Here is a 26392-nt window from a genome sequence, read left to right as displayed (position 1 = left end):
TGAGAAGCCCCGGGGAGCACCCCGCACCCCCCTTAGGCTGCTGCCTTCAGTGTGCAGAAGAGTGTTGGGATCTTTGGGGGAAAAATAGAAATAGAAAAAAATATATATATATATATGTATGTATATGTAGTCCTGCTCAGGGATGTGTGCGTCCCCGTTGTGACTGGAATAAAGCGCGCTGCGGGGCTGCTCTCCCCGCCCGTGGAGCGGCCGCGCGCAGCCGTTAGCGGTGGCGCGCAGCCGTTAACGGTCGTTTCTGTCAGGGCGCCCGCGGGCGCGCGGCGGCTGGCGCAGCCCATTCCTGCCGGCGGGGGGGTGGGGTGGGGTGGGGTGGGTGGGAGGGGCGGCTCCTCCCCCTCCTCCCTCGCGCAATGGTTCGCTCCGCCCCAAGGACCTCCCTCCCCGCCCCCGCCCCCGCCGGAAGCCGGCCGGCCTGCGCGGCCCCGGAAGCGCTCGGCGTGACCCGGAAGAGGCGGCGGGCGGGCGGCAGGGGGCCGGGCCCTGGCGGCGGAGCCGGAGGCGGAGCCCGAGTGTCCTTATCGCTGGCGCTGGCGCGGCCGCCGCCGGGCAGCGGGGAGCGCGGCGCGGGTCCCGGGCCCGCCGGCCTCGGCGCGGGCGGCAGGATGCTGCTGTTCGTGGAGGTGGGGGCGCGGCGCGGCGGGGCCATGTGGCGGCAGGCCGCGCACGCCGCGCGGGCGGGTGGCGGGGGAGGGGAGGGGACGGGCTGACACAGCAAATCTGGGGGCGGCGGCGGCGGCCACGGGCCCGGCGGGGGGGGGGGGGGCTCGGCGGGGGAGCGCCCGGCGCTCTGGAAGGTTCCGTCGGCGGCGGCGCCTCGGCGCGGGGGCGGCGGCGGCGGGTGAAAGGCACCGCCGTGACCTTCCGGGGGAGCCGCCGCGCCGCGGCCTGGCCTGAAGGTTACGGCGGCGCGGCCCGAGGGCGGCCCCGCTCGGCGCCGGCGGCTCCCCCGGGGCGCAGCCAGGCGGGGCCCGGCGCGCGGCGGCCCCGGTGCTGCCGGCGGGCTGAGCCCGGCCCCCCGGAGGGAGCAGCGCGGCCTGTCCGGGGCCTCCGCGCCGAGCGGGTTGGTTCCCTCGTGGCGCCGCGGGGGACGATGATTTCCCGGCGAGAGGTGGGGGCGGGCGGCCCCGCGGGGCGGCCGCGCCGGGGAGGACACGGGGGACGCGGCCCCGCCGGGGCTCGGCTCGGCCGCTGGGCGCCCCGGCCCGCGCGGCGCGGGTTTTCCTGCGTTTCGCGGAATCCGGCGAGAGGCAGTTTCGGTATTTGCTGGGCAAACGCGGCGCCATGAAACTTCCCAGTAAGTTTTGTCCGAAAAGCGCGCGGGGGTGGGCTGCCCCCCTCCCGGCTGCGGCGTGGGAGTAACCGGGGAGCCCCAATCGCTTTCTGCTGCAGCGCTCCGCTGAAGCGCCGTGGTGTTCCCTCGCACGGACACCGAAGCGCATACCGCAATTAAAGACTTGTAAATAAAACAGGTTGGGAAACACTTTCTGTTTTATGAGCTGGTCACCTTAGTTCTGAAATAAATACTGTTTGCCTCACACGGCGAGAAGAACCCGTGGTGTAACCCCAGAGTGACGAGCCTGGAGGTTTTGGTGTCGCAGCGTTTAACTTTGAAGAGGAACTGTTGAAGCTGATCAGAGCCGCGGCCTGGAGTCGTGAACAGCCGCCGTCGCCTGAGCCCCGGCGCGGCAGCGAGGCGCTCGGCCTGCGAGACGGCTGCCCTCGCGCAGGGGCGTGCGAGGCGGCTTCCAGGATTTGCAGGGGTGAAACGAAGCAGTAGTTTGGTGAACGGGGCTCAGGCTGCTCGCAGGAAGCCGGAGCACGTCGGGAGCCTGCGAAGGCAGGCAGGGCACGTCTGAATATTTAGCAAATCCTTTTAGAGCTTCAACTTGACTTATTTTAGTTGCTTTGTTTGATCTCCTTCCTTCTTTCCTACAGACAGTGTTACAAGTTAGTTTTTGTGATCTTCCTTCAGGAAGCAGCGGTGTTTAATTTTGAGCTTCTGAGGGCGATCCTGATTTGCTTTTTCCAAGGTGCCTTTTCGCTGCCAGGACAGGGAACTCAAGCTCTTAACTAGGTGTTCTGAAATGCTGTAGTCAAATGCTTTAAAGCAGACGGTACCTTTTATCCTAGGATCTTTGGGGTTGTCTGAAAAATACCTTACAGAACAGGATTGTATTTGAAGCCCTGAAATGCTTTTGGGAGGATTAGCTGAGTTATTTTATCTGTCAGTGATATATTTCATGTTTAACTGACATATGCATGTGCTAATTGTGAACAGATTCCTTCACAGCATGCACAGTGGAGTTCTGTTCACCTTAAATATTTCTTTTAGCTGAAAATATTTGGTGTAGTGAGAGATTTGTATAAGGCTCAGGTTATTTTTCATTCATTCATCTTTAGGGTAGATTTTATCTTTTGCTTTCAGGGGCAAGCAAGGGCCAGCATATTGTTAGCATTTAATGATAATTAAGGTGCATTTGGGAGTATTATTAAATGTGTTCTGAAAAATACTAATGGCTTACTGTGTCTGCTCTGAGGCTTGGTGAGTTGAATGCGGGTTTCTAATTCAGTAATGTAATTATATTAGCACCTTACTGGGAAAATTGAAATTGTGCATTTCAGATGGATGGAATTTTGCACTAATTGTTGTCAGTGATGTTTCCCAGTGACAAAGCAGGCCTGTAAGACGCACTAGACGTTGCTGGCCCTCTTCAGCATGTGAGGCTTCCTGTTTCACTCTGGGTGGCAAACAAAAAAAATAACGTGCACAGTTTGTACAGGACTGTGGCATTAAACATTTAAAGCTGGACAAGTCCTGGTGGACCATTTTCTGCTTTTGTTACTTCAGATACGTTCTCTCTGATCAATCTCTTCCAGGAAATCCCGGGATTGCAGAGAGGAATTCATTAAAAACTCAGTGCGGCACAGTTGCGCGAAGTCTTTCGGGTCCTACAGCGGCGTCTCCCTCCGCCGCAGCTGTGTGGGGGCAGAGCTGCTGGCCTGCCGGGGGTCCCGGCCTTTGCAGCCCCTCCAGGGAAGGCGACCGCAGACCTCTCCTGGGCGGAGAGGAAGCAGCCTCGGCAGACGGGGAATTGCGGGAGAGCTCATCTGCCCCCTCCTGATCCAGAGCCGCAAATAGCGAGCAATGTGGGGCACTGACACAGTTGAGGGTGGTGCCATCTTCATCTGGCACGACTTGCACGAAGGAGCCTGCGCTTTACCTAGCGATAAAGGAGCCGCATTCTAGTTCTGGGGTGCTTGTACTGGCTAATGAAAAAGTGTTCTGTATTCAATGAAAGTAGTTCTCCCCTGACCATTAAAGTTAACGTATGTTTTGAGAATTACCTGGGATCCTCAGAGCACTGAATAGTTTTTACGTGATGCGCTGCAGTCAGGTCAAAGGAGATCTGATTGCTGCAGAATACCTTAAAGCAAACTCAGAATATTTTCATTCTTGTTGGCTTAATTGATTATGTTACATTTAACTTAGGCTTTTGTGACAGGAAAAATGTTTCTTTGCTGTTCTTTTGAGATGAGACTGATTCGATAGTTGGTCTGGAGGAATTTCTGGAGGAGCAGCTTTGATCCACGTTTGTCGAAAGCAATGTAAACTAAAGGGAAGCCCTGCTGCAGAGGACAGCTTTGTCAGCTCATGGATACCCATGAGCGTTCCTAACCTTTGTATCTCTGTAAAGCTTTAACCTCATCATGAAAGTTCCCGATAGCAGCTGGGAGGATTGTTCTGCGGCCAATCAAATAGGCTCCGTATTTGTCTGTTAGCTGCAGTTAAATAAGCAAGAATTGATATTTTGGCCTTCTCTTCTGAAGGGTCACTTGCTAGAACTGAATGGCACTGCTCCTGGAGCATAACACACTAATTTCAGAAAATTTACGAGAATTAGGGACTTTTTTATTCTCTCAATCTGTGGTGTCTTGCTATTAAGATGAATGACATCAGGGCTGGGTCTTGATGAGCTGTGTTACAGCTCATTTAGTGTTTCTGGCACAAAGAGGAAGTAGCCCACGCTACAGTTCAGGCGTAGCCATTGTATTAATAGATCCATTCATCTCTTAATCAGCCTGAATCTGTTGGTTTCTTAGCACTTCTTGCAGCAACCTGTGATTTCTGGACTTCTGTGTTGCTGCATTTGATATTCAGTATGTTCTGAAGTGAGGAGCAGCGTCATCTGCCATCCTCGAGATTGCTCATGTGCTCCAGGGGTGCAGCAACCTCCCTAAAGGGTGTCAGCTGCAGTATATCATACTTAAAGGTACTTTCAGCTTGAGCTAAGCACTGACTTCTAAGGTAAAAGACAGTGAGGCGCTGTTTATTTCCACAGAACAATGAATCATCTCCTGGAAGTGCGACTTGTCCTTTCTCTTTGATGGAAGGGCTGTTTCAGGAAAAGGGATCTGCTTGCTTTTGGTTCTTGAGCTGGTGTCCCAGCTGACCGGCATGTTGTGTCACAGGAGTGACGAGCTGTTGAGCAAGGTTAAGTTTTCAATTTGCTCAACTGCTTTAACAGGAGGATTGAAGTACGTTGGCAGTGATCATTACGTGGGTGTAACATGCTACTGGGTGTTTTCTTGAGGAGGAACTACTCTGAAAACTAAGAATGGGAATGCACTTGTGTCCCTTCACATTAGCTTCACTGCTACCTCTTCTTTCTCTTTCCAGCTATATTTTTCTTCTAATATTCATGAAAGGGGAAAAACTGCATTGCTGTTTCAGTGAGTCTAGGAGTTTTCACATCCCAAAGAGGGCCATGCAAAAATTGTGATCTCTGTTTTGCCGTCTCTTGTGGTTGTCTTGAACTTCTGCGGTGTTTGGAGGCTTTTTGTTACTGGATTTGGGCTTGTCCTTGTAGCAAATAGCTTTGGAACTAGGTGTGACCTTGGCAAAGGAATTATCTCTAAAGCTATTGCAACTGCTTCCTTATCCTTTTGCTTTATGTATGAGGCTTGGTAGTAAGCCACTCCTTAATTTCAGACTCTAACAGGCTAGCCTCTGAAATACCAAACTTCCTTATTCTTGAATTAGGCTTCTGTGTGAGCTTTGAGCTAGGATTAATGGGTTTTGCCTTATAAATTCAAGCAAGTGTTGTGAATGAAGTGGGCTATCCTATATAGATAGGATATAGGTGACGTTTTCTTCGGATAGATGTCATGACGAAACTCAGTAACTCATCAGTTTACTCTCCTTGAAATGTGGCTTTTTTTAACCTTCCTTTCTAGGAAGAGGTCTTCAGCAGGGAAGAGTTCCCTTTTTGGTGAAAGGGGCTGGAGGATTATGAGAGTCAAGCTCTTAAAAGCTTATGAGTTATCAGAGTTCTTCAAAGCTAGTTGCTTCCTCTGCTGATGTTACTGGATGTCAATAAAAGAGAGGCTGAAGGCAACATTTCTAAGGGAGGTAGAAACTAAATACTTGGAAAATACCGAGGACTTTCCTATTTTGATCAATGAAGAATGACATTGGTGCTTAATAGATGGTTAGAAACTTGAGATGTGGAACTGTATAGGAAATTGCTAAATTCAGCTCTATTGTCTGGCTTGACTTCTAAATCATCTTTGGATTTCCTCTTCTAATAAAAGTGTTCTGGTCTCTTCAGCAGGTAACATCGAAAGGTGCTGGCTTAAACCCTAATGCAAAAGTGTGGCAAGAAGTACCCCAAGGGAGCGGTGAGGCTGTGCCAGCAACAAATGGTGCTGAGCACTCGTGGCAAGAAACAGCGGCTGCACAAGGGACTCATACCGAGGGTGAGATGTCACAGGCCTGTGTTTAAACGCTAGCAATGATACATCCCTTGCTAATTAGCACTGAGTAGTCTCTATGAGACTTAGTCTGGTAGGGAGATGCAATCTCATGCTCTTGTCCTTGGGGTTATTAGTGCTGGTGTAGTCATGAGTACAAATGAATGTGACAAATCAGTAGATAGAAAGATAATTGTTTGTAGAGATTAGATGTCCGAGTAGCGAGCTTTGGCTTAGGAATTCAAGGAGGTATCCAGAGCTGAGCTTGAGCTAGAGTAGCAGTATTCAGGGGGCCCAATGATGACCAAGTATCGCGCTAAGAGGGAAACGGGTTGCTAAATGTGTAGAATGGATTCATGATTGTCTTTCACCATTGCTGCACTTTAGTATACTCTTGACCCTATGAACAGGAAAATTATAGATCTGAGGGCCGCCTACAAGCCTGGCAGATTACTGAGCTGCTGCTGAGAACTGTTGCACGATGGCATTTGTACTGGAGTAGAAATTGCAAAGCATTTATAGTTAGCTGCTTTAAGTCTGTATTCAGTTTCAATCCTTATTTTCCATCCTTACCACATGGTTAATCCTGTCATCCGGAATTAACTAAAGATTCCAGTGGTTTAGCTCTCGATTCATTTTAGAATCGATATGGAGTGAATTGTATAGCTGATGTGACTTGAAACATAGCAGCGGTCTGTTAAAATAGGAAGCATAAGATTCTCTGGAAAAAAGCTTTAGGAAAAGTTAGGGATCAAGGAGGGAGGGTTCAGTTTGTGTGACTGTGTGAAAAGTTTCTGGTAAGTCAGGAGAAATTGAGAGCGCACTGAATTTGTGCGCTGGCTGAGAAACTCATTTGTCTCTTCATAACAATATGAAATAATCAGATCAATGTTGCACTGCTTGGAAAGCTGAGGGATATTTCTCTAAACATGTTTTTATGGCTTTCAGGCGATATCTACTGTAATGGTAAGTGCTTGAATAGTATCACTTCTAAAAGTACATTGTTAGTGGATTAGTCAGTAGTGTGGAAAAGATCTAGTAGAGCATAGTTGATTCTGAATAATCTATCTTGCCTGACTCTGTTGGATTAAACTGAAATTATGCTTGTTTCTATTTCAAGCAGCTGTGGTGAAAACTTAAGTCTGAAGTGTCTTGAACAAGAGATTGGCCAATTTCAACGTCATTCCAGTGTGGTTTTATAGCAATCACTTGATGCTTCTGAGTCCTTTATATAAACAAGGATCACGTAGTGTGTTGAATAAGTCTTTCAGTGATGTAAGCTATTGAAGTGCTTTGTTTTTTAGGCACCTAATTTAAATATTTTAAATATCAGGTGGTAAGCCTGTTTTTAGATCCTCTGCCGCTTTTTGCAATCTTACAATTTCATGATCCTATTATTTATTCTTCTTGCTAAAATTCTAGTGCAAACCAGAAGATCTGTCTGAAAATAGAGAGATAGAAAGTGCTACCCAGTACAAAGTAGACATTGAAGGTGTAAGCTTTTCAGTTAAAGCATTTATTCTTTAAAAGTTGGTAGCCAAAACTTTTCAAATGAAAAATAATCTGAAGCTTATAGTAGGCTTTCTGTTAATGATGTGTTCTTTTGCCAGGTAACATAGAGATTTCGGAGGATAGCTGCAAGCAATATGAAGTGATGTATTCTCCATCTTGTGAAGCTACAAGAAATGGCACAGTAGTTGATGAGGCATCTGCAAATGGAATGGTCCTAGCAGCTGAAGATCTTGGATACCAAATCTATGAAGTTTCTGGTGAGTATTCATGTTACAGTAACGCTGTCAATTCCTGTAATTCTGTGAAGTCTTGTGCAGTTAATCTTGTCCTTTCTGATTGCCATCTGCCTTTCTCTAGGCATTTTAAAGTCCACATCTTTTCTGGTCCACAGAAGATTGCTTATAAAGCACAGGCATTTGGAGAACAATAACGCGGCTATGTGAGGCACTCAGCAGAGCAGGAGGCTCCTTTTCTGTAGTGTTTAAATGAAGTATTTCCTATCAGCAAACCTATGAGAAGTGAATCTGTCCTGTGTGAGAGAAATGGGAACTCCATAAGTGAAAGACCTTGTCTTCTAATGTTCTTGTCACAAGTGAATCCCAAAATGTTGGGCTGTAATATTGATACTTACTGGTTTTTGTCTCTTTCAGTATGGTGAGTCTTTATGTATAGGCAAGGTTTCTTTCTTTAGAAAGAACTTGGTTTAGCTTGTTTATACTTTTCCACCCGTATTCTGGTAGTGTTGAGAATGTACATAGCTGTGAGAAAAGGCTTATTTTTCCAACTGAAATAATAGTAGCCAAGTCCACACTTCCCTCAAGTGGAGGCTTTTAAAAAGTTGATTTTTCTGGGGGAGGGATATAATCAGCAAACCTTTTTCTACCCCAAATTAATTCTGGGTTCTTGTTGTATTAGCAAAACTGGAGTGAATTTATCTTTGCAGAGGCAAAAGTTGGGAAATGTAACCAGGCACAGCAATGTGTTTTTTTATTATTATTGTATATTAAAATTCTGAAAGTGTAATTCCGCTCTTGTCTACAATTTAACTTCTAATTTGAGATTTAATGCTGTTATAGTGGGAGAAGATCTTGGGAAATTTAAGTGCAATTTATAAACTAGGTTAGTAAAGTCCAGTGTTTCTCCCAAGATGGTGCTGATAGAAATGAGTGATATTCTGTTCTTTGTGGACAGGTCTTGAAACTGCTTAATGTGGCAAATACATGTGTGCAGATAGAGCCATCAGTGTAGTTAGTAATTAACTTACCAGGCCTGTAGGTATCTCTCTGGTTACCTGGGAAAACAAAAGACCAAGCGATGTATGTGCATCTCATAGCTTGCTGCAGAAAACAAGCCCTTGGCTCTGTTTAGTAAATATTTTCTGAGTTAAGGTATCACTTGTAAATTCCTAGTAGAAACTCTGGAATTTTCCATTCAATGCGCACTTAAGAGGATCTAAGCCAGCTGCAGCACTTGGGCAAGTACCTGAAAACCATGGGATCTAAATCGCTTCAACAGGATTGACGCAACCTGGAATGCACAGTATGGTGCTGTTTAAGAATGTCTCAATTACCTTTTTCTCTTGTTCTTATCCAGAAGGATTCATGCTTGTATTATACAATGAAACTCCTTCTTGCATTGTATTCTCAATGTGGAACTGAGACCTGATGGTGTTTTGTAAATATGATAACTTTTAGGTGAAGGCAGCTCTGCTGTGTCCACAGAAGACATTAGAGAATGTTTGAAAAAACAACTTGAATTCTGCTTCTCACGGTATAGTACAGTTAATTCAACTGTATATGAAACCTTTATTAAAATTGACACATATTTCCTTTTTGGCTCTATATGTACTGTGCTTGCATCTTCAATTATAAAGTTAGCTGTGGAAAGGAGTTGGTTGGGATTTAAAGCAAGTTTCACTGAACTGCTGCAGAAGCCTTGCGGTATCAGCTGTCTCAGTCTCGTCCACACAGTCTTGTCCTTTAATGAGAATCCAGTTAATGAGAATTTCACAGCTGTAGGATCCTGAGATAATTTAGCTGTGTTGCCAGAAAATATCTCTTTGGCAAGATCCTTCTTTGCAGACAAAGTATCACCCAGAGCACTATAACCTAGGACATCTTTCCAAATGTGGTTGTCTTTAATTATCTTCATTCTGCTTTGTCTGCTAGGATTTTTTTCCGGGAGTGGAAATCTGGGTATATTTTGGCTAGAGTAGCTGTGAATGTTATCAGTGAAAATTTAAGCCTGTAGTTACCCTTTTGTTGCAAGACTTCTGTTAATAAAGTCCAGGATTTGTCTAAAGGGCTGCATTTATGTATTTCCAGTGAGAATCTCTCAAAGGATCTCTATTTGATGTCTCAAATGGATAGCGACCAGTTTGTTCCGATATGGACAATTGCCAACATGGAAGGTATTAAGAAGCTGACAACTGATATGGATCTTATTCTTGAAGTTTTGAGATGTAAGTCTGGGTGTTTGATGTCTATATTAGTAGAACAAAAACCCCTTGCTTGCTTTAGAGAAATGTGTTTGTGTCTTAGCTGGTTATGGCATATTGTCCTAAGAAAACGGTGAAGGGAACTTTTTTCTCCAAATGGTGCTTGTACATAAGTGGCTGTTCTAGACTGAATTTAATTTGGGACTGAGCTTTTTAGATACCTGAACTGTGGATGGAGGCAGCCTCAGACAAGTAACTAAAATGTACTGAAGATCTAACAGAATGCTGCTGATGAATTCAGAGTAAAAGGACTGTTTTAAGAAATCTGTTTTGTTTAGCAGCTTGTCAAAGTACTTTGTTACAAGTTGGGTATGAGGAGTCTAGTACTGCTGAGAGCTTTTACAGTATACAATGTCCAATATTAAGCCAAATTTTGTATTTTAATTTTAGCTTCTCCTATGGTACAAGTGGATGAGAGAGGGGAGAAAGTAAGACCAAACCACAAACGATGTATTATTATTCTTCGTGAGATCCCTGAAACAACACCTATAGAGGTAAAAAGAAAAACGCGCTGCTTGAAACAGCAAGTGTTGCTTTAAAGGTTGACTGGTATTTAATTTAATTCAACTCTGATATTTTTTGTAAACCACTGAAGTGATTTTTGCTGCCTTGATGTAACATCAAAAAAGCCAAACCAAAAAGTTGTTGTTATTGCCCCTTTCCATTATTTTACTAATATATTAAAATGAAATGCTCTTACATAAGTTTTTCCATAGAAACTTGAGCTACCAAGGCTTTTCTGGAAGGGAGCTTGAACTGGTTTCTTTTCAGATCCAAAAATAAAATCAGTCCAGGGCATAGCTTGGAATTCAGGCTGAATTTTTGTCACAGCGGTAACTTTACTTGAAGTCAGACGGTTGTTTTGGCATCTACAAACATTATTAAACATTTCTCATTCATTGTGACCCAGTGTGAACTGAGCTCATTATGCTCAGAGGAGAGGGGATAATAAAATTCCTACTGACATTTGGCTAACAGAATCGTATAATTCTTTGTTTTTTAAAGTTGTAACACAGGGTATTTGTCTAATAGCATTTTTAATTAGTATTTCTAATGCAAATGCTCAACAGCTGAATTGCCCCCTCTTTAAACTCTGGTTATTGCAGTTATCAAGTTGTCTTGGGTTGGTAGTATTCCTTAGTCATTCCTGTCTAGATGACTCTCCCGATCTAAAGGCATGTTTTTGCTACCTCTTTAATATTAAATACCACCAATTCTACTCTGTAGTCTTACTCTTCTTACTGGGTCTGCCTGCTACTTTTAATTTTGAGGACTCAGTATGCTGGGCTAATATTCTTGAATTCAGGAACCGGTAAAGGACAGTTTGGTGACTCTGAAGGGGTGAGTGTGTACCCAGTCAAGAGGAACTTGTAGCTGAGTTTGGTTTAGTGTTCAACTTGCAGCTTAGAGCTTGGACTAGGTCCCCTTAACTGAGTCTTTCTCTCCCTCAGGAGGTTAAGGCTCTCTTTAAAAATGAAAACTGCCCCAAAGTGATAAGCTGTGAGTTTGCTCACAACAACAACTGGTACATTACATTCCAGTCGGACACAGACGCGCAACAGGTAAGGCTGCTTTCGACTCTTAATGACATCCCAATCCTGTTAACAACGCTTCCCCTGCTCGGGAGAATTGTGTGCGCGCTGCCTGTAGTGAAGATGTTCGTTTATTTACTGATCCTCCTTTTGGTATTTTAAGAGGTTATTGGCAAATTGTGGTTGACACAGAAGAAAAGCTGGGAGACTGTAGGGTTGTAATTCCTTTGTCTGACTCTTGCCTCAGTCCTCTCTGGCCATAACAATGAAATTACAGCACCCAGCCACTGAGTACGCGAGGAACTGACATCTGATATCCTGAATTTGAAGGGGTAGCGAATGTAGCTGGCCTAGCAGGGAAGCACATGGCTAGGAGTTCATGTTAAATCATGTAATATCCTTTAAGTATTATTTTATCAACGTATTCTAACGGTTATCTTTTTTTTTGTTATGCAGGCGTTTAAATACTTAAGGGAAGAAGTGAAAACCTTTCAGGGCAAGCCAGTAATGGTAAGACTGTTTTATATGGTGAGAGATTTCAGAATAAAACATTGTTTGAATAACATTGTGAATTTATGGAAAAAAGTAAGGAATTAGCAATGGGATAGGTCATAACACTTGCCCTATAGGTTAGCTTGAATGAGGTCATGTATGGCTTTGAAAAATTGCAGTTCGGTGGCTGCTTGTTATTCACAGGGCTGTTTCTTGTGAGGTGTGAATTGAATTTGTTTCATCTTCCCTCCTCCATTTTCCCCCAAATCTGGGTCTTCCCATGCAGAACTCAGGAGAGGGATTCCTGCTATCATGAGTGTCTGGCTTGAGTTAGCAGCTCCATAAATAAGGCTGAAGCAGGCTGGTTGTATTGGGAGAGGACAACTAGTCAAATGAATAGCATCTGCTGGAGACTGAAATCTGGCTTTTTCTTTGTAAAATTGTTGAAGTTGGAGTCTGGACAGTCACTGCTATAGAAAGCAGCATTTATTCTGTAAACTTGAGAGTTTCTCTGGCTAAAGCAGCATGTGCATCCTTCCCTTTAGCATATTTTAAGGATGTGATCTGGACTGATTTTTATAACAGTTTCTATTTGTAAGCAGTAATTAACCTACCACCCCACCCCTTCTGTTATAATTTCAGTAGGCAAGAAAAATTGCAAATTCAGCTTTTCCTCTTCTCCCAATTAATGTATGTGATATCATTTCATCTCTTGCAGGCAAGGATAAAAGCCATCAACACATTTTTTGCAAAGAATGGTTACCGGGTAGTGGATTCTAGTGTCTATACTCAGCCAGTTCAAACACAAGCACAGTTTGCCTCACCACTGTTTATGCAGCCTGTATATAGTCCTCAGCAGTACTCTATTTACAGCATTGTGCCTCAGACATGGTCTCCAAACCCTGCACCTTACTTCGAAACACCACTGGTAAGTAACGGCTGCTAATCGGGGAAAATGAGGGGAGGATTTTAAGAATCTGCTGACTAGGACTCAGGCCTGAGATCACAGATCAACAGGTAGCCCAAAACACAAATAATAATTTGGATAACGAAACAAGGTGGTGGCGGGTTTTTTGGCTGCAGGATGCACAGATTTTCTAGTCAGATCCCTCTGCTTCTGTTTTACCATACTTCCCTTCAGTTGGTGTCACGGCCCTAATAATGCAAGACTGTCAAAGGAGCCATGTGGCTCGCCATTGGCTGCAGTTTATTTCAAGGAATTTTGGTGTGAAACTCCATTTATCCATTATCTAGTAACTCATGTTACTGGAAGAGCTTTGGAGCTTTTTCTGGAACCAGAGGACTCTGAGACTAAAGTAGATTTGCAGACTGTTAACCTAGTGGGGCTTTTTTTAACTAGTGAGATTACAATGCACTGGATGTGGTAGCCCAGTGTAAAAGTATGAACAGACTGGATGAATAACTGCTGAAGCTGATCTCATGTAACTGCAAACATTTCTCTTTTTAGTTCAGCCATTGAGACTGTTCTGTCTGTTGCAGGCCCCCTTTCCTAACGGTGGATTTATGAATGGCTTTAATACACCAGGATCATATAAAACAAATGCTGCTTCTTTGAGTATAGGTCGCCCATTCCATAGAAATCGGTAAGATAGTTCTGTCAGTTGCTTTGCTCTCTGAGAATTTACAGTATTCAGATCCTTAAGTGTGTTCCTTGCGCTTGTAAAGTGCAGTGCCTCGCAACGGGACTAGGCTACTTGCTTTGTTTATCAAATACACATGGTGTTTTTCAATTCTACTTGATTAAAAAAAATTAAGTCAGCAGTTTGAGATCCCAAAATAATGGACAAATGTGCTGGAGAGAGCAAAGGTATCTCCTCTAAAAACCTCGGAGGAATTTCTGCAGACACATAAATAACTTCCTCTAAAGGTAGTACTTCGAATTGTTTGTTATATACGGGTTGTAAACTGCTGCAAAACAAACTTAAGCTTTTCCTGTAGTGTGAGTAGTTTTGCAGAGAGCCATTCAGTTTATACAGCTGCGAGTTGCATGCCCTGGCTTCTGTGTGCTAAAACTGCTTGATGCTGAGTCTGTTACTGTGATTTATTTGCTATATTGCCATCTTTCCAGATAACTGTAAGGACTCAGCTCCGATATAAACATCGGAGAGGAGGAAACAGCTTTGTATTTGCTGGAACAGTGCTCTGTAAATACAATGGAGTAGTAATCTGTTTGCGTGGGTGGAAATTGTTTTATTTGCAAGCTCTTTTACTGTATTCAGCATGTGGGCTGATAGCGTAGGAATAGCTTTTTATCCTGTTTGAGAAGTCAGTTGATAACTGCCAGTACTGTTAATGTTTTTGTGACGCAGTTAAGGTTTGTGGCTGTTGGCAAAAGGTGAACTTGGAAGTCAGGTCTGCAGTGACTCAGTGGAGCCTTAATACAGGGCTCTGAGACTGGTAGTACACACCTGTGTTCAGAAGACTGGGCAATCGATTCAGTTACAGCTGTGCAGTGCCCATCTAAGGTCTTTTTAAAGTTTTTTTTTGCCTTAAGTTGTGCTCAAACTTAAATGAAGAGTTTTACAGACTTTATATGGATCATCTTAAAGAAGTATAGATACTGAAACTGTACAGGAATTGTATGTGCCCGAAGACTAACATCTTGAAATGCCCACATATTCACTCCGTGCTTGTAGATCACATTCTGTCTAATAATCTTAAGCTTTTAAAACTCTTCCTGGTTATTTTAAGACTTTAATTTGCAAAACTTCAGTCATTTTGCAGTTATAGCTTCAGAGCCATGTGTGTACAGGTTCTGCTACTCTGTCTGGGTTGTGTTATCTTTCCTGCCAAGCTCGCTCAGCCTTTGTGCTAGTACAAAGCTCTGCTTTTGCAGTAATAGAGCTTCAGAAGCTGGAAGCAGGCACAATTATGCTTCAGCAGGATTTCTTCCCAAATGGGGGACATGTAATAGTGACTGCAGGCTTGAAGGTTTGGCCCAGTGATGATCAAGTATCGCGCTTAGAGAGAACAGGTCCAACAGTCAATTGTCTGGGCAGCCTGCACTTTACGCTTTTCCTCCTTTTTACTCTCTCACATCATGTCTCGTTCTCTCTGCTTTTTTCCTCCTTATCTTTCCTTCTCTTTTCTGCTTTGCTCTTCTGCCCGGACTGAGATTGTGGCCTTCTCAATGATGGGTAAGATTATGAGATCTGAGGGCTGAATGATGCCTTACGCATCTTTTCCATTTTAAGAGTGAACTGAACAAAATGGGAGAAGTCAGTTGTCTTATCTCCTCTTCCCTGTGCTCACTGCTGATGGAAAACTTTATTGGGCCTGAAAACTGGTTCCTAATGCTTTTTGAAGCTGTAAGGTATGAACTAGTCCTTGTTCAACATGTCTTCTCTTGAACTGCGGAAGAGTTCTTTCACAGAGGTGATGCTGCTGCTTGTAGCTTTGTCCCCTGGCCCATTAAACTCAATTTATTTTGTCACACAGGCAGTCACTAGTTAAATATTGGTTTTTTTGTCTGTAAAAACAAACATTTATTTAAGCTGGTCATGTTTATTTTGTCCTCATTTGTTGCAACATGCCTGTGGGAATGGAAGGCTGTATCCTGTGACGGAGATCCTCAGTGCTAATATTAGTTAAATTGATATTTTTCTATCCAGCCATTTAAAAGATAACTGAAAATGTATTTGACAGAGCAGATGAATTTGAACACTCAGAATTGGGCTATTAAGTCAGGTGAAACTTTTTCCACTCTTTTGTTATGTATAAAATGCTGAAAAGCTTCTGGCTATTAATTGCAAGGCTATGGAGAAGCCTGTCAGAGTCATGGAGTTGATTTAAAATACTAGGGGAGAACTGCAGAGCAAAGAGAAGAATCTTGTGCTGTTAGGACCAGATCGCTTACTGCTCTTCTGATTCAGTAGTCCAGTGTTGGCAAATAATAACTTGCTGTCATTCATTAAATTCTTTCTCCTGTGTTGCTTTCTTTTCCTCACAACTTTAAGCTCCCTGGCCAAGTGGGAGGGAACAAGTTAACTGGTGGGCGCTGGAAGGAAACTACCTTTCTGTTAGCCAGTCTAGAATCCATGGTGTCCACAACGCGCCCTTCAATATTCCCTCAGCCCAAAGAAACCAGAAGCTGTGTGATTTGTAGTCTGTTGAATTCAAGGGCTCTCTTTCAGCCTGGAGTCCAGTCCTTGTTTGCTCTGTAGGAGATCATGTAGCAGTGTTAACCTTTCCTCCCAGACAGGTATCACAGTTTGACTGGCAGTGGGAGAACTTACTCCTTGATTGCATTGTTTTTAAACACTCCTGCAATAGCATACCGTAAACATGCGACATCCTCCTTCTGTCCTTAAGCTATGAGCTATGCAGGGTTGATCACGTGAAGTATGTAGTTCAAGATCCCTGCCTCATTTGCTGAAACTAGTTGCTGCTGAGTTGAAAAAACAGTGAGTTGCAGAAGTGGAAAATAGTCTAATGAGTCTGAATGCCACTCTGGAAAACTGGGTTTCCTCCTTGCCACTATTCCATGCCATGGTAGGTCAGAGTTTTTTCTGGGTAATTCTCTGTTTGAGGCCTGAGCCTTATCTCGCAGAGCCACTGAACATGTGCAGCTACATCTCAGTTCAAAGAAAACTGTGCTTTGAATGCTTTGATGCTGAATAATCAATAACTGGGTAAAATGTCTGGGGTATCACAAACTGCAGAGTCAATGTTGCAGGTGTTTGATAGCAGGAGCAGTGAGATGAAGATCCTGGCTTTTCAAGCTCTTGGAGAAATGGGCTCTCAGCCACCCTAGCCTTAGCTGCCCTGCTCTCTCCAGCCGGTTCAGTCCTTGTCTACTCCTGGCTTCTTGTTCCAGTTCAACTCTAGGCTGATGGCCAGATCAGCCTGTTCCTCAGGCATTGCTCAGTTCTCCAGAACACTTTCAAGCACCTCGTGCCCATGCTCCAGGCCTAGACAACTGAAGAATCCCTCTCGGGGTTTCTGCTGAGACAATTCCTGCCCCTATTTTTTTTTTTCTTTCCTTTAGTATCTGTCAGGCCGTGGTCTCAATGTTTTCTTTTAATGGCCACACTTGGGGGTGGGGGATTGCAAGAGAACTAGAATGAAAGGAGTAGATGAAGGTAAGGAAGAACAATTTTTTTTTTGTTTGTTTTTGACAACTGACGAATGTATGTAGGAAGTAACACTTCTCTGATGATGGAGCTCCAGTACTTACTGATCTCCTCTTCTCTTGTCAGCTACAAACTAGCTGTAGTTGGTGGTACAGTTTTGCAGAGTGTTCTTTAGAGTCTTGAGTTACCACAGCCTCTTGCTGTACCTCATGCAGTGTGAAGCCTCACTTCCGATCATCTAACAGCTCAGAACATGCTGCGGAGGGTCCAGCTGCAGTCAGTACCATGTCGATGGGGGAAGGACCACTGAACAGAACCAACTCAAGGAATTTTGTTATGGAGCGACATAACAGTACGTTACCAGGGCACCAAGACCAAGGTTATTCCCAGAAGGATTCTCCTACCATGCAGATGGAGCAGAACGGAGATTACAGCATTGGCAGGGGCAGGTAAAGAATTGTGTGAACTGCTCTCTACTGTAAAATAGCAATGCAGTTGTGACATTGTTGTGTGCTGGAGGCTTGAATGACTTGTATGAGCCAAGGAACATCAACCACTGGCACAATGCATATTTCTATAAACAAGTGAGAAAGGGAAAATTGACATTTAAATAAATTGATAAATATTTAACTCTATTAGGAGCATGGATGCTTCCTGCTCGTCTATACATCTATTAGTTTTACTGCCAAATACCTTACAGTAAGATAGCAAGGAATTTTTATTTTAAAATAACTGACTGACTTGTCTCCAGAATTAAAACAGCCAATGAAGTAAAATTGGAATTTGTATTGCCATAAATGTGAAGCCAGTCCTCGGACTGGGAATCTGATGCTCCCAAATGTTGTAAGATTAACTGTTTTTATCCTTTGTCTGTTAATTCAGGTTTCTGTTGCTTAAAAATAAGTTGCTGACCAAGATAGAGACATGAGAAATATGATCAATAAGCTTGTTACTATAGAATGCTAGTCTATAATATTAAAGTCTAAATGGTCAACATGCTTGCTTAGATACAGTGCTTTAGGGTACCTCCTTCAAGGGGAGAGAAGAGCGATTCAGGTTCCCATATTGGCTATTTTTCAGGAATATAAGAGGTTTGAGCCCACTGAAGATAGAGAACATCCCAGAATTGTAGCTTGAGAAATATCAGTAGGCTGCTGGGAATCCCCTGCCACAGGCTCCCCTCTGTGCAGATGAGTGCATACTTGAGCTAGATGAATGCACTTACTGCCTTTTTTTTTTCCTTTAAAGGAGGAATGTTTTCCGAGGTCGGAGGAGACGGGAAGATGACCGCATTTCAGTAAGTTCTGCTTCCCCTATTGCAAAGAGTTGCATGAAATGCCTGGGCTTGCTTCGTGGGCCAGAGGATGGAAGCTTGTGCCTGTTTGTAAAACAGATTGTGCACAATTGTTCAGCGAGTGAAAAGACAAATTGTTTACAAACTCAGTTTTCTCTTTGTAGAGTTTGTCTTGCATCTTGGGATGCAAGATAACCTTTTTGAGTAAAGTCATTACACTGTCTCCTTACTGAAATATGCTTCTCCATACGGCTAGGTTTTTAAGGTAGATATTGTTGAGATATTCAACGTTTAGTTATCTTGTTCTGGATTAGGTGCTGTGAAATAAGACAAGTAGCAGGCATGGCTCTTGTACTATTAAGAGATCATGTAAGCCAAAGAAAGCATGGAAGGATTCAGGCAGATAAGGATGAGTAGATGATCTTGTAGTAATTCACAATTCCCAAGTAGTTTTATGCCAATCTCTTCTGGAAAAAATGTCACTACCTGACACCAACTGCAGCGTGTTGGCTTTGCATTTACTGAAGGAATGGCACAGTCCTTAAGTCCTCTGATCAAATTGGGGGGATTCGGTGTTTCTAGGGAATTTCCTGACACTCAGTGCTTTCAGTGCTAGATGATACAACTCTCTTAACAGACCTTTTCTTTTTCTAGAGGCCTCAACCTTCAGCAGAAACAAAGACTCAGACACCAAAGTTTGACTTGCTAGCATCAAATTTCCCACCTTTGCCTGGCAGCACAGCAAAAACACCAGGAGAGCCTGTTCTGGAGAGCAGGATGTCTGATATTGTTAAAGGAATCTGCAAAGAAAAGGTACTTACTCTTGTTTCGTACATGCAAATAATATGCACATGCTGTCTGTCTCTCCTCCCCTGCTTAAAGCATCAATGTTTGTTAGAGCTGTGCATTAGAATGCCTTAAGTCCAAACATCATAATGTGTCTGTTAAGATAATATTTTCTGTCTTTCTGTTCTTGGATTTCCTTGGCTTCTTGGAGGTATTTAGCTCCTGCAGTTACACTATTGTAGATTCGGTACTATTTTGGAATAAAGCAGGCAAATGAGAAGTGTTGGCTGTTGAAGTAGGAACAGTTTGAACGTAGTGTAGGTTAGGGATGTTTTCATATCGATCTGATCGCTTGAGGTGGCATGACTGGGCATTGATTGTCTGGGTGATGTAGTCTTACTTTTTTGATTTAATTCCATTTTTGTTTAACTCATGTAAAGGGTAACTCCACTTCAGAGGTCAGGCTCTGTGAAAGAAGTTACAATCAGGACTCTAGCAGCCTTTGGAAATATCTTGCTTCTCAGATGTCTTGAACTGGCATGTGCTTAAATTGCTGAACATCTGCCGTCTTTCCATGCTTTGCAACTTATGCTTTCTGTACAGGAAAGCAAAGATTTGCTGTCCAGCTGTCCAGCTTCTGCTCAGGAAGAACAGATGCACAGCACTGTCCAACAGCCTGTCACAAGCGTGAGTTCACCAAGTCGGACTGAAGCTGTGGTGTTAAGGTATGCAGTTTGCTTGAAATGACAGTATTAAAACTTGCTTCTGCATGGTCTTGCAAAGGCTCTAGCTGGTATTCTGCAAGGTAGTCATAATACTTAAGCTTCCTTCTCCATTTGTGGTAGGCAGCTTCTCTAGAGGCCACTAGATGGAAGTCACAAATCGTAACAGCCTTACTGTGCTATTTTGTGAGTGGAAACTTTTGTGAGTGTGACTTGAAAGAAAGAAAATACCTTCTCAAACAGAATTTTTGAATTGGTAGATTTTAATGTTAAATTGTTCTTGATTTAACAGCACAGTTCAGCCAGATAGCAAGCCAGAAGAAGTGTCTGCTCAGAAAGATGTTACAAGCCACACTTCCCCACCAGTGTCCGTCTGTCCTGTCAGCGCTGCAAAGCTGCCAAGGACAAATACCACTTCATCTTCTACTAATGCAAGTGCAGCACCTGCTGTGTTGATGCAGGTAAGGTCTGTCCGGAGCAGGGAATGGGTGGGGAACATGGGCAGATTTCTCTTCGACATGCTGATGTAGCACCTGGGACCTCTTGTCAGTTCAAGACCTGGTGTTCTTGTGCGGTTTGCCATGGTTGTGGTGTACTAGTTCGCTGTACTTGTTCTCGCTGTTGTACCTTAACGCTGTGCCTAGGATAGTCTGGAAGGATGTAGAGTGGTCATTCTGCTGTGTAAACCTTGCTCTTCTACCCTTGATCCCAAAGGAGCCACGTAAGCTAAGTTACGCTGAAGTCTGCCAGAAGCCCCCGAAGGAGCCTCCTCCAGTTCCCGTTCAGCCTCTTAGGGAGCTTCGCACTAACATAGTTCCCCCTGCCAAAAATGAAGAAAATGGTACACCTGAGAAGGCTTCAGAGAAAACTTCAGAAAAGGCTCATGACAAGGTTGAAGGTCGAATGAAGGATTATTCTGGGTTTCGAGGCAACGGGCCTCCCAGGGGAGCTGCTGGGAAAATCAGGGAACAGAGGCGCCAATTTGGACGCAGATCATCGCCTCAGGGAGCACCTCGACGTATCGGCAAGGAGCAGTATGTGCCACCCCGGTCACCAAAGTAATGCTTGTCCAGCCAATTATTCTCTATTTAATTTGAGCTGTGGACTAATGAGCAGCAAAGGAGACTGTGAGAAAGAAGTATTCATGAAGGGGAATACCGAACTGGAGTGTGGCTTGTAGGGAGAAGTTGTGGAGGGTCCCAAAATTCATCTCTAAAAGTGATTTCACAAATGCTGGAGGATTCCAATCAATATAAATATAGAGATTATAATTTTTGTATTTTTGTTTTTAATTTGCAGAGGGTTTCCTGCTTGAAATCAGTTTTGGGGTTGTGAAACTAGCATTTTGACAAGGTGAAAAATTATGAATTGACAAATTAACATGTCCCTCAGTGTAGGAGGAAGAGGGTAAGAGAATATTATTTTTGAAAAATAAGCATTTCTGTAAAATTAGAACTTTTTTTAACCTATTTAACATTTGGCTTGTAGGATGATGTGTCTGCCATTAATGGCCTTGCATTGCAGAGCACATCTGCAGCTGAGGTGCTTGGTCGGCGTGTGAGTTGAATGAGTGCAGCCAGATACTGTTGTCATGACTTAGTCACCGATGATAAAAACTGAATGTACTACTGTAGTAAACTTTGTGTTTCCAGCTTGAAGTATAGTCTCTTGACCTTACTAATTCATTCAGCAAGCTTTTTAAACTATAATTTTTACAGGAGACTGGATTGTAGATCAGAGCACATGGACAGCAAAAAATGTCTTCTAGATATAATTGGAAGGAGGCGGAAGGGAGCATGTCAGAATCTTTACTTTGCCCTTTTTCCCCGCCTCCTTTTGAGGGCAACTTTTTAGGGTTTTTTTATTGCTTGTTACTTTCTCTAATCTTTATTACAGACTTTTGTGCATTTATCTTGGTATGTTTTCCCGAGGCAGACCCAGTACGGGATTGATGGACAGCTACACAGTACATGTTAGCTTCACATGTAAAGAGCCGGAACTTCCAGCTCCAGACACGGCAGTCTGCCTTGCAGATGGGCGCTCTGAGCACGCAGTTCTGGCCCCTCTCCCCCCAGTGTTAAACTGCTGTCTCTTCTTGAACAGTTAGCAATTTGGAGACGTGGCCAGGTTTCCCATTTACTGACCTATCTTTGTGTTCTGGAGTAGGGTGTTGGATGCTGTATACTAGAAATCAGGGTTTATATGTACTGGGAACTCATTGTTTACAGCTGATGTAGTAGCAACTGACTTTTTTTTTTCAACTGTTTAAAGTGAAACTAAAGGTGAAGAGTTAAACAAAAAACCCTCATGTTCAGAGAAGCTACTTGATGAAAGGTAGCATCTTGCCTAGCTTTATGCTGACTAAATTTGCAACACTATTGTGAAGTAAGTGGTTAAGTTTACAAGGTGATTACTGTAATGACTGAAATAGGAAAATACAATGCATTAATCTGCCAAAATCAGCATGCCAGGGTTCGAAGTTCTGTATAAAGCGTTAGGGAAAAGTAGCTTCCAGCAGTAAGAATCACACCTACTTTTTTCTTTTTTTTTTTTAGTGAATAGCAAGTGTACAAATTTAAAGTCGTAAGTTGTGAACACTGGAAAACTCAATTGTGATATATACCGTAAACATCTTAGTAATATATGCTAGTGTTGCCATTAGAATGAATGTAAGTGGCAGTTAAAATAACTGTGAAAACTTTCATCTTCTGATTTCTTAGCCAGATAACCCTTGGCGATTTCTTACTCAGTAGGCATTCTCTATCAGCTGCTTTGAGAACACTCATATCTATTTTTATAAATATATATATAAAGCCAGAGTTGTCATTTCTCTAACTTATTATTCAGCTTGGCAATTGCTTTGATTTGATTCATAACACAATATATTGTATTTATGCAGTTAACTGTTCATTTCTACGCATGTTATATATATACACATATATATATATAAAAAATCATTACTCACTTTTAAACTACCTGTACTGGGTTTGGGAATTTTTTTAATTTAGTAAAAATCATTGATCACATCTACAGTTTAGGGATGCTTACAAAACCCTTCTCCATTTATTTGGATAATGCTACATTTGAGGGAATAATGGAGAAGTTAAATATTTAAGTGTTAAAGCTCTGAAATGCAATGATTTCAAAGTTAATTTTTAATCATTTTAAAGTCTATAAACAATTACTGCAGTCAAACTGGAAAAAAAATTCTGTTCTGTACAATAGTCACAGATATTTTAGGATAGATGTGCACTGTCATTGCAAGTTGAGTAAGTATTGGAATGCTAATAGCTGCCTTAAGCTGGTTGCTGTTCAAAAGGAAGAGTTATTCGGGAAGAGGCTTGTACAGATGTTGATCTTTGGCCTCCACGGTGAAGTTGGCATGCTAATTCATGCGGGCATCTGCTTTCAGTGCAGTGCGTAGAATAACCTTGTAGTGCTGAAAGATAGAATTTGAATTTTTTCTAACAATTGTGAAATGTAACCTTTTTCATTTATTAGATGTGAAAAAATTACTACAGTTCAATCTTTCTTGTAAGGTGATTGGAAAAACTTGACCGTGGAAAGGATGCTTTTGTATGTCCTGGGTGTGCAGCAGCAGATTATGGCTCTTGTACAGTGTATGCAAATAAATCTGTAAACCTGTTGGCTTTTTCCAGCATATTCGAACTTTTATCAGATTAGGGCACTCATAGTTATTTATTTAATGCGTGCAAGGATTTAACAGCATTCCCCTTCTTCCTCCTCCCCCCACTGCCATTTATACTGTGGGGTTTTTTTTTTCCTCCTCTCTAATTTTTTTGTGTGTCGGGGCAGGGGGGGAAACAACCAAGTAAATATAAAGGCTGTGAAAACCATAGTTTTGTGTGCAAGTTCTCCTGCAGTACTTGTATTGCATGGCAATCATATAACTTAGACTGGCTAGCTGCTACTTTCTCATCCCCGTACTAGACTCAGGCAAGCTGTTGCGTCTCTATCCACCAAGTTAGCCTGTTGGACGGACTGGGGGAAACAGGGACAAAATGATCACTTGGGAGCCAGATTGACTGCTGGTGCAGCTCACTGATTTCCGTTGAGTTGTATTGTTTTATCAGCAGAGGTGAAACTGTCCCGTGTTCAACCAAGATGTTCAGTGCGCAGTTGAAGTGAGAAATAACAGTTCTCAGTTCCTTTTTGGTAGCTCACTACATGACGTAAACAGAAATTTTTTCCTACTCTGCTGATATTAAATACCGTAAGTTCAGTTTTGGTTTCATGAACTGTGACTTGTTTTCAGAAGTAGTGACTTTTGTTAGCTACAGAAGTATACTTCCCCAGTTAAGTTCTTTTCCGAATTATTGTGCATGGAAAAGATTGGGCTACTCTCTTGTACTTCTGCTGGGGAGTGAAAAGAGTAATTATCTGCATGTGATAGTAAAAGTGCAAAATTCTCTTTTGTTTTCTAAAGTTAAGTTAGTTTTTTATAGTATCTTACATTCCTGCTTTTTTTTTTTTTTAAAGTTAGCCTGGCACAGTATGATGGTGCAGTTTTAGCAGTAGGTTTAAAAAAAGAAAAGTAACCCACCCTATTAACCAAGAGAGAAAGATGATACTGTGGCAGATCAGTAGCAAATAAGTGACTTAATCAATGCTTTACTGTAGTTAAATAGCTATGGCCTTACTACTTTGTCAATATCAGCTTAATTGTCTTGAAAATGTCCGCTATTTTTACTGTTACCCAAGTGAATGTTCACCTGGGGTAAAATATCTGGTATGTACAGATGATATTTTAAATTTGTAAAATGCGCCATTGTATTACAGACGATGCAACAGAAATGCACTTCGGGGGGAAATTGCTTCTGATAAGTTTTTTTGTAAATCCTTGATTACTACAGATATGCAATAGAATTTTTGTTTCTAATTTTGATATTTCCTTCTGAAACATAAGGTTGTTGCCATTAATCTGAATGATTTATCATGCTCTTCTTTGTGTGTATATATTACATATAGTCTGAGCTTCCTTTAGGATGGTACATAATTTTGGTTTGTTGTAGTATTTTAGTTGGCTCTTCTCTTATGTGCCTTTAGCATAGGCACTTCAAGAGGTTAATTGAGTCTGTTTTTAATGTACAGTTGGGAGGACTTGAAATGAAGTTAAATCAACTTATTTCTGAAAAATCCATCTGCAAACTAACCTGTAACAACTTAAAATTTTATATTTAAGAACCAGAGGTTTATTTTTATGGAGCTTCAGTTATGGATACAGTTTCCAAAAATGCAACTTCAAATGTAAACAGACTGTGCATAAATGGTTTTTTGTTCTAATTTTTATAGAATACAAAATATTCAGATAATATATTGAGCTCAAGTTACTACAGACATCTTGTTCCTCCCGGATGAATCTAGCTTCCCCTTGGCATTTATGATCTCTCTTCAACGTGGTAGGGCTTCAGGGAAAGGAGAAAAAGCAACCTATCTGGCTTCTATACTTTTGTCTGTTCTGGTATATTCCTGTTGTCAAAACTGTCCAAAACAAGACTTGTGTAAAGTAGGTTCATGCTTTAAATGTTAAAATGATAATACATGTATTTGTATTTGTTTTTGACATTGCCAAGGTGCTATGGGAAATTGAAATAACAGTTAGAAAAAATAAAGCTGATTTAAAAGAAGAAAAAAAAAAAACCACAAAACCCCCAAAGCTCTTAAGTGCGTGTGTGGTAATGTGCTGCTCGGCTAACGGGCGGCACGCGCGCCCTCTCGCTCCCCTGGGAGGGGGGGGGGCGGGCGGGAAGGGCGCGCGCCCTCTCGCTCCCCTGGGAGGGGGGGGGCGGGCGGGAAGGGCGCGCGCCCTCTCGCTCCCCTGGGAGGGGGGGGGCGGGCGGGAAGGGCGCGCGCCCTCTCGCTCCCCTGGGAGGGGGGGGGCGGGCGGGAAGGGCGCGCGCCCTCTCGCTCCCCTGGGAGGGGGGGGGCGGGCGGGAAGGGCGCGCGCCCTCTCGCTCCCCTGGGAGGGGGGGGGGCGGGCGGGAAGGGCGCGCGCCCTCTCGCTCCCCTGGGAGGGGGGGGGGCGGGCGGGAAGGGCGCGCGCCCTCTCGCTCCCCTGGGAGGGGGGGGGCGGGCGGGAAGGGCGCGCGCCCTCTCGCTCCCCTGGGAGGGGGGGGCGGGCGGGAAGGGCGCGCGCCCTCTCGCTCCCCTGGGAGGGGGGGGGGGCGGGCGGGAAGGGCGCGCGCCCTCTCGCTCCCCTGGGAGGGGGGGGGGGGCGGGCGGGAAGGGCGCGCGCCCTCTCGCTCCCCTGGGAGGGGGGGGGCGGGCGGGAAGGGCGCGCGCCCTCTCGCTCCCCTGGGAGGGGGGGGGCGGGCGGGAAGGGCGCGCGCCCTCTCGCTCCCCTGGGAGGGGGGGGGCGGGCGGGCGGGAAGGGCGCGCTGAGGCATCTCTACCTCGCACCTCGGTCGCGGCGCCGCCAGGTTTCCTCAGTGCTGCTCCCGCTGTGCCGCACTGCTGGAGGCGACGGAGGCGCCAGGTGCCGGCCGCCAGAGCCCCCCTCGAGCGGCTCCGGTGCGTTCGGGTGCGGGCAGAGGAGAGGCCGGCTCCGCTTTTGAGCCGCGCGGCTGCGGCGCGGGGCCGGCGGGGGGCGCGAGGCCCCGGGGAAGGGCGCGCGGGGGGGAACGGGGGGGGGGGCAGGGTGCGGCGCGGGGCCCGGCCGCCGGGGGGCGCGC

At 44.1% G+C, this 26392-nt stretch overlaps 1 protein-coding gene and 1 long non-coding RNA gene across 5 annotated transcripts; one reads left to right on the top strand and one right to left on the bottom strand.

The window, feature by feature from the left end:
* The first annotated feature begins 570 nt into the window (after positions 1-570).
* LARP4 (La ribonucleoprotein 4) lies at positions 571-20878 on the top strand. Of its 4 annotated transcripts, none has more exons than XM_067314167.1 (16): positions 571-641; positions 5634-5778; positions 7383-7541; positions 8979-9054; positions 9609-9745; positions 10172-10275; positions 11233-11343; positions 11770-11823; positions 12524-12733; positions 13306-13409; positions 17114-17347; positions 18147-18195; positions 18847-19005; positions 19582-19703; positions 19993-20161; positions 20415-20878. In XM_067314167.1, the coding sequence occupies exons 1-16, from the start codon at positions 624-626 to the stop codon at positions 20760-20762; spliced, it is 2199 nt and encodes a 732-aa protein (XP_067170268.1). In that variant the 5' UTR covers positions 571-623; the 3' UTR covers positions 20763-20878. The 4 variants fall into 4 exon arrangements, with proteins under 4 accessions (XP_067170268.1, XP_067170269.1, XP_067170267.1 ...); XM_067314168.1 differs by having other exon boundaries at positions 5631-5778; positions 17144-17347; XM_067314166.1 differs by having other exon boundaries at positions 5631-5778.
* Positions 20395-26320, bottom strand: LOC136994853 (uncharacterized). Its single transcript, XR_010886689.1, has 2 exons — positions 26121-26320; positions 20395-20520 (listed from the first exon to the last, which is right to left on the bottom strand). It is a non-coding gene; the product is annotated as an uncharacterized lncRNA (long non-coding RNA).
* Positions 26321-26392: the final 72 nt, after the last annotated feature.

This window comes from Apteryx mantelli, chromosome 33 (assembly GCF_036417845.1).
Source record: "Apteryx mantelli isolate bAptMan1 chromosome 33, bAptMan1.hap1, whole genome shotgun sequence".
NCBI classification, from domain to species: domain Eukaryota; kingdom Metazoa; phylum Chordata; class Aves; order Apterygiformes; family Apterygidae; genus Apteryx; species Apteryx mantelli.
Note: the sequence above shows the minus strand (reverse complement) of the source record. Positions and strands in the feature narration are given on the sequence as shown.

Excerpts from the sequence above, each read along its gene's own strand:
- LARP4 (XM_067314166.1), top strand. Across the intron at positions 5,779-7,382 it reads ACAAGGGACTCATACCGAGG|GTAACATAGAGATTTCGGAG; the intron begins GTGAGATGTCAC and ends TTCTTTTGCCAG. Across the intron at positions 9,055-9,608 it reads CTTGAATTCTGCTTCTCACG|TGAGAATCTCTCAAAGGATC; the intron begins GTATAGTACAGT and ends ATGTATTTCCAG.